The 3460-nt window shown below is 57.3% G+C and overlaps 1 protein-coding gene across 1 annotated transcript in view; it reads left to right on the top strand.

Annotated features, from left to right (window-relative positions):
- Positions 1-328: 328 nt before the first annotated feature.
- The window catches only part of KLK14 (kallikrein-related peptidase 14), a 4394-nt gene continuing 1262 nt past the window's right edge, over positions 329-3460 (top strand). Inside the window, exons 1-3 of the mRNA XM_014547415.1 lie at positions 329-397; positions 1055-1226; positions 3286-3438. Coding sequence (XP_014402901.1) covers positions 358-397; positions 1055-1226; positions 3286-3438 — 365 coding nt within the window. The 5' untranslated portion in view covers positions 329-357. The remainder of the gene's footprint in view (positions 398-1054; positions 1227-3285; positions 3439-3460) is intronic.

The raw sequence follows: 3460 nt of genomic DNA, 5'->3' as shown, positions 1-3460 counted from the left end.
TGGGGGAAGGAGAGAAAAAAAAAGAAAAAGGGGGGGGGGGGGGGGGGGGGGGGGGGGGGGTGGGCAGGGCCAACTGCCCAGACCAGGGATAAAAGGGATCTACAGCGTGACTGGGAGGTGAGACACCATCCCCACTTCCTCCTCCCAGGAAGACATCAAGGCCCGACGTGCTCCTGGGTCAGCATCCTCCCTCCAAGTCGCCAAGGACCCGGGATCCATGTCTCTAAGGGTCTCGGTCTCCGTGTGAGAGGCTCTCGCTGCCTCTGGCCCTCGGCCTCTGGGCCTGACCCAGCCTCCTTCTCTCTCACTTTCTTTCTGTGTATTTTTTTGCCAGAACCCAAAGCCCGGGTCCCCAGAATGCTCCTCTTGCTGACCGCACTTCAGATCTGGGCTCTAGGTAAGATAAGCAGTGGGGTCCGGGGTAGGAGGTGCCCCGGAGACGCTGAGAAAGGAGGGGCAAAGGGCCCTGGGGGCCAGGATGCTTGTGGGTGACCTGGTGAGGAGGAGAGGGGGGCTGTAGTTTGGAAATCAGGGCTGAGGGATGGGCTGGAGCAGGGCCTGAGTGCTGGCTTGTGGTGATAGCACAAGGTTTCAGGGGTCATCAAAGAAAGGAGGGAGTAGGGTGCTCCCTAATGCTGGTGGGGGTGACGATGGGGTGGCAGGGATGTGGTGTGGAGTATGGAGTGGGTGTGGGGAGAGATGGTGGGACCCGGGGGCCACATGGAGTGGGGAGTTTGGGGATGGGACAGGGAGCTCATTGAATGTTTTAGGGGAGGACTGAGGGGCGTATTGAGATAGAAAGTGTCTGTGGGAGAATGCCGTTGAGGGCAGGAGACATAGCAAAGCCCTGGGTGAGATCATGGGGAGGGGGGTCAGTAAGCTCCCTATTGCATTGGAGCAGAAATGGAGGCCCTGTGGGTGGGGCTGACCGAGGCGGTGGGTCAAGGGTTAAGCAAAGAAAGTGGGGAGGTTGGGTCCTGGAGATCCTCGATGGCTGGGCGCTGGAGGGCATTTGCTCACCTGCTCTTCCCACCCCACCCCTGCCTGTTCCTAGCCGGGGTCCAGAGCCAAGAGGATGAGAACAAAATAATTGGTGGCTACTCCTGCATCCAGCACTCCCAGCCATGGCAGGCAGCCCTGCTGGCCGGCCCCGCCCGCCGCTTGCATTGCGGAGGGGCCCTGCTGTCAGAACACTGGGCCATCACCGCCGCCCACTGCTCCCGCCCGTGAGTGGCACCCTCCCCTACGCTTATGCCAAGTGACCTCCAGTTTGGAGGCCCAGAGCTCAGCCGAGAACCCTGGACCCCTGTGCAGAGCCCAACGGAGTAGCTGGGTCCAGGTTTGGGGTCTAGAGAAGAGCCTAGAACCACAGACACAGCTCCGCGTATGGAATCCAGCCACGCCTCTTGAACTCGGTTTAGATTCTGAGAGCAGATGGAGAGTTTAGAACCCCCCATACACCAGCTTGGAGGCCCCCCACAGAACCTAGAACCGACTGCGTAACCTCAAGATCCCTACGGAGGCCCGGGCCCACATAGAGACCAAGATTAGGAGCCCATTCTACATGGGTGGTTGAATTTGGGGCACAATCTACCTTTAGAAACTCAGGGCCCCCTCTCAGACAGAACACTGCCTAGATAGAACCCAGAGTCTGGTTCAGGACCTACAATCCAGCCATAAGTTCGGAACCCCACTTAGAGCTGGGACATACAGCTCAGAGAGTAGGGTGGAAGCAGGACCGGGCGCCCATTCTAGATCCAATGTTTAGTCCAGAGTCTACAGCTCCTCGTTGAGCAGCCTAGAACCCAGACCCCAACCCAGTGTCTAGATCCCAGAATTCAGACCGTAACCCCAAGCTCCACGCAGAACTCATCACCCCTCTAAGCTTCTGCGCCTAAACCTAGAAACCCAGGCCTCCAATGAGAGCTCTCCGTCCAACTGCCTACGAACCAGGTCCAATGCCATAAATGAAAGTTCCCTTTAGAGCAGCGGTTCTCAACCTGTGGGTCGCGACCCCTTTGGGGGTCGAACGACCCTTTCACAGGGGTCGCCTAAGACCATCGGAAAACACATATATAATTACATATTGTTTTTGTGATGAATCACTAGGCTTTAATTATGTTCAATTTGTAACAATGAAATTGGGGGTCACCACAACATGAGGAACTGGATTAAAGGGTCGCGGCATTAGGAAGGTTGAGAACCACTGCTTTAGAACCTAGAGGGCAGAACTCAGCCCAGAGTCTAGGATGCGAAGCCCAGAGTGCCAAGCAGCGTCTAGACACGTGGGTCCGGGAGCTCATTCTAGAACCCAGAGCCCAACCGGAGGCCAAGGGCTGAGGCCACAGTCTAGAAGAGCCCGGACAAACCAATGATTCGATGTGAACAGCCCAGCCCAGAATCAAGACCTCGGACCGATGTTTAGGACCCTAAGCCCAACTGCAGCACAGAGCTCCAACCACTGTCCAAAGCCAGAGCTGAAGCAAGAATCTAAAACTCAACCTAGAAACTAGAGCTCATATCAACGTCCAAAATCCACAGCTTGGGTATTTTTTTTAATTGATTTCAGAGAGGAAGGGAGAAGGAGAGAGAGATAGACACATCAATGATGAGAGAGAATCATTGATCGGCTGCTTCCTGCATGTCCCCCTACTGGGGATCGAGCCCACAACCCAGGCATGTGACCTTGACTGGAATTGAACCCAGGGCCCTTCAGATGCTCTATCCACTGAGCCAAACCAGCCAGGGCCACAGCTCGGGTCTTAATCTATCAGTCCGTACAGCATCCTCTCCCTACCCCAAAACTGAAAGCTCAAATCAACCTCTAGAACCCAGATTCAAGCCATCGTGCAGAGCTCAAAACAGACCCCTCAGCCTGCCCGACCAGTATCTAGAAAGGGTGCCACAACCCACACTCCATCTAGAACCCCAGTCCCAGCTTAGATTCCAAAATTCCAAAGGTCGGGAACCCAGAGGCCAGACGAGAACGGGGACGGAGGCTCCCTGGAGCCTAGGCCAGAACATCGATTCTGATTTAGAGCCTGGAGCCGTAGCCCGGAGTCTGGCGTAGAAAACAGAGCAGAGAACCCGGCCCGGCCAAGAACTCCCACCCATCGCCTTACCTCCCCCAGCCAGAAGCCAGAGCACAGCTCACAAGAGGAGGGGGCGGACGGGCCTGGGCGGAGAAAGAATACCCAGCAAATGCCCAGCCCCCAGGTAGAGGGAGTGGGGAGGGGTCTCCGGGTCAGATCGTGAGCAGCGCTCCTCTCGCGGGTCCTGGGCCAGGATCCTGCGGGTCGCTCTGGGCAAGCACAACCTGAAGAAGCGGGAGGCCACCCAGCAGGTGCTGCGCGTGGCCCGCCAGGTGCCCCATCCCCAGTACAACGCCCGGACCCACGACAACGACCTGATGCTGCTGCGGCTGGAGCATCCGGCCAGGCTGGGGAGGGCGGTCAGGCCC

The sequence above is a fragment of the Myotis brandtii genome, unplaced genomic scaffold, assembly GCF_000412655.1.
Source record: "Myotis brandtii unplaced genomic scaffold, ASM41265v1 scaffold474, whole genome shotgun sequence".
Classification (NCBI taxonomy): Eukaryota; Metazoa; Chordata; class Mammalia; order Chiroptera; family Vespertilionidae; genus Myotis; species Myotis brandtii.
The sequence above is the reverse complement of the archived record's forward strand: the minus strand, read 5'-3'. Positions and strand labels throughout refer to the sequence as shown.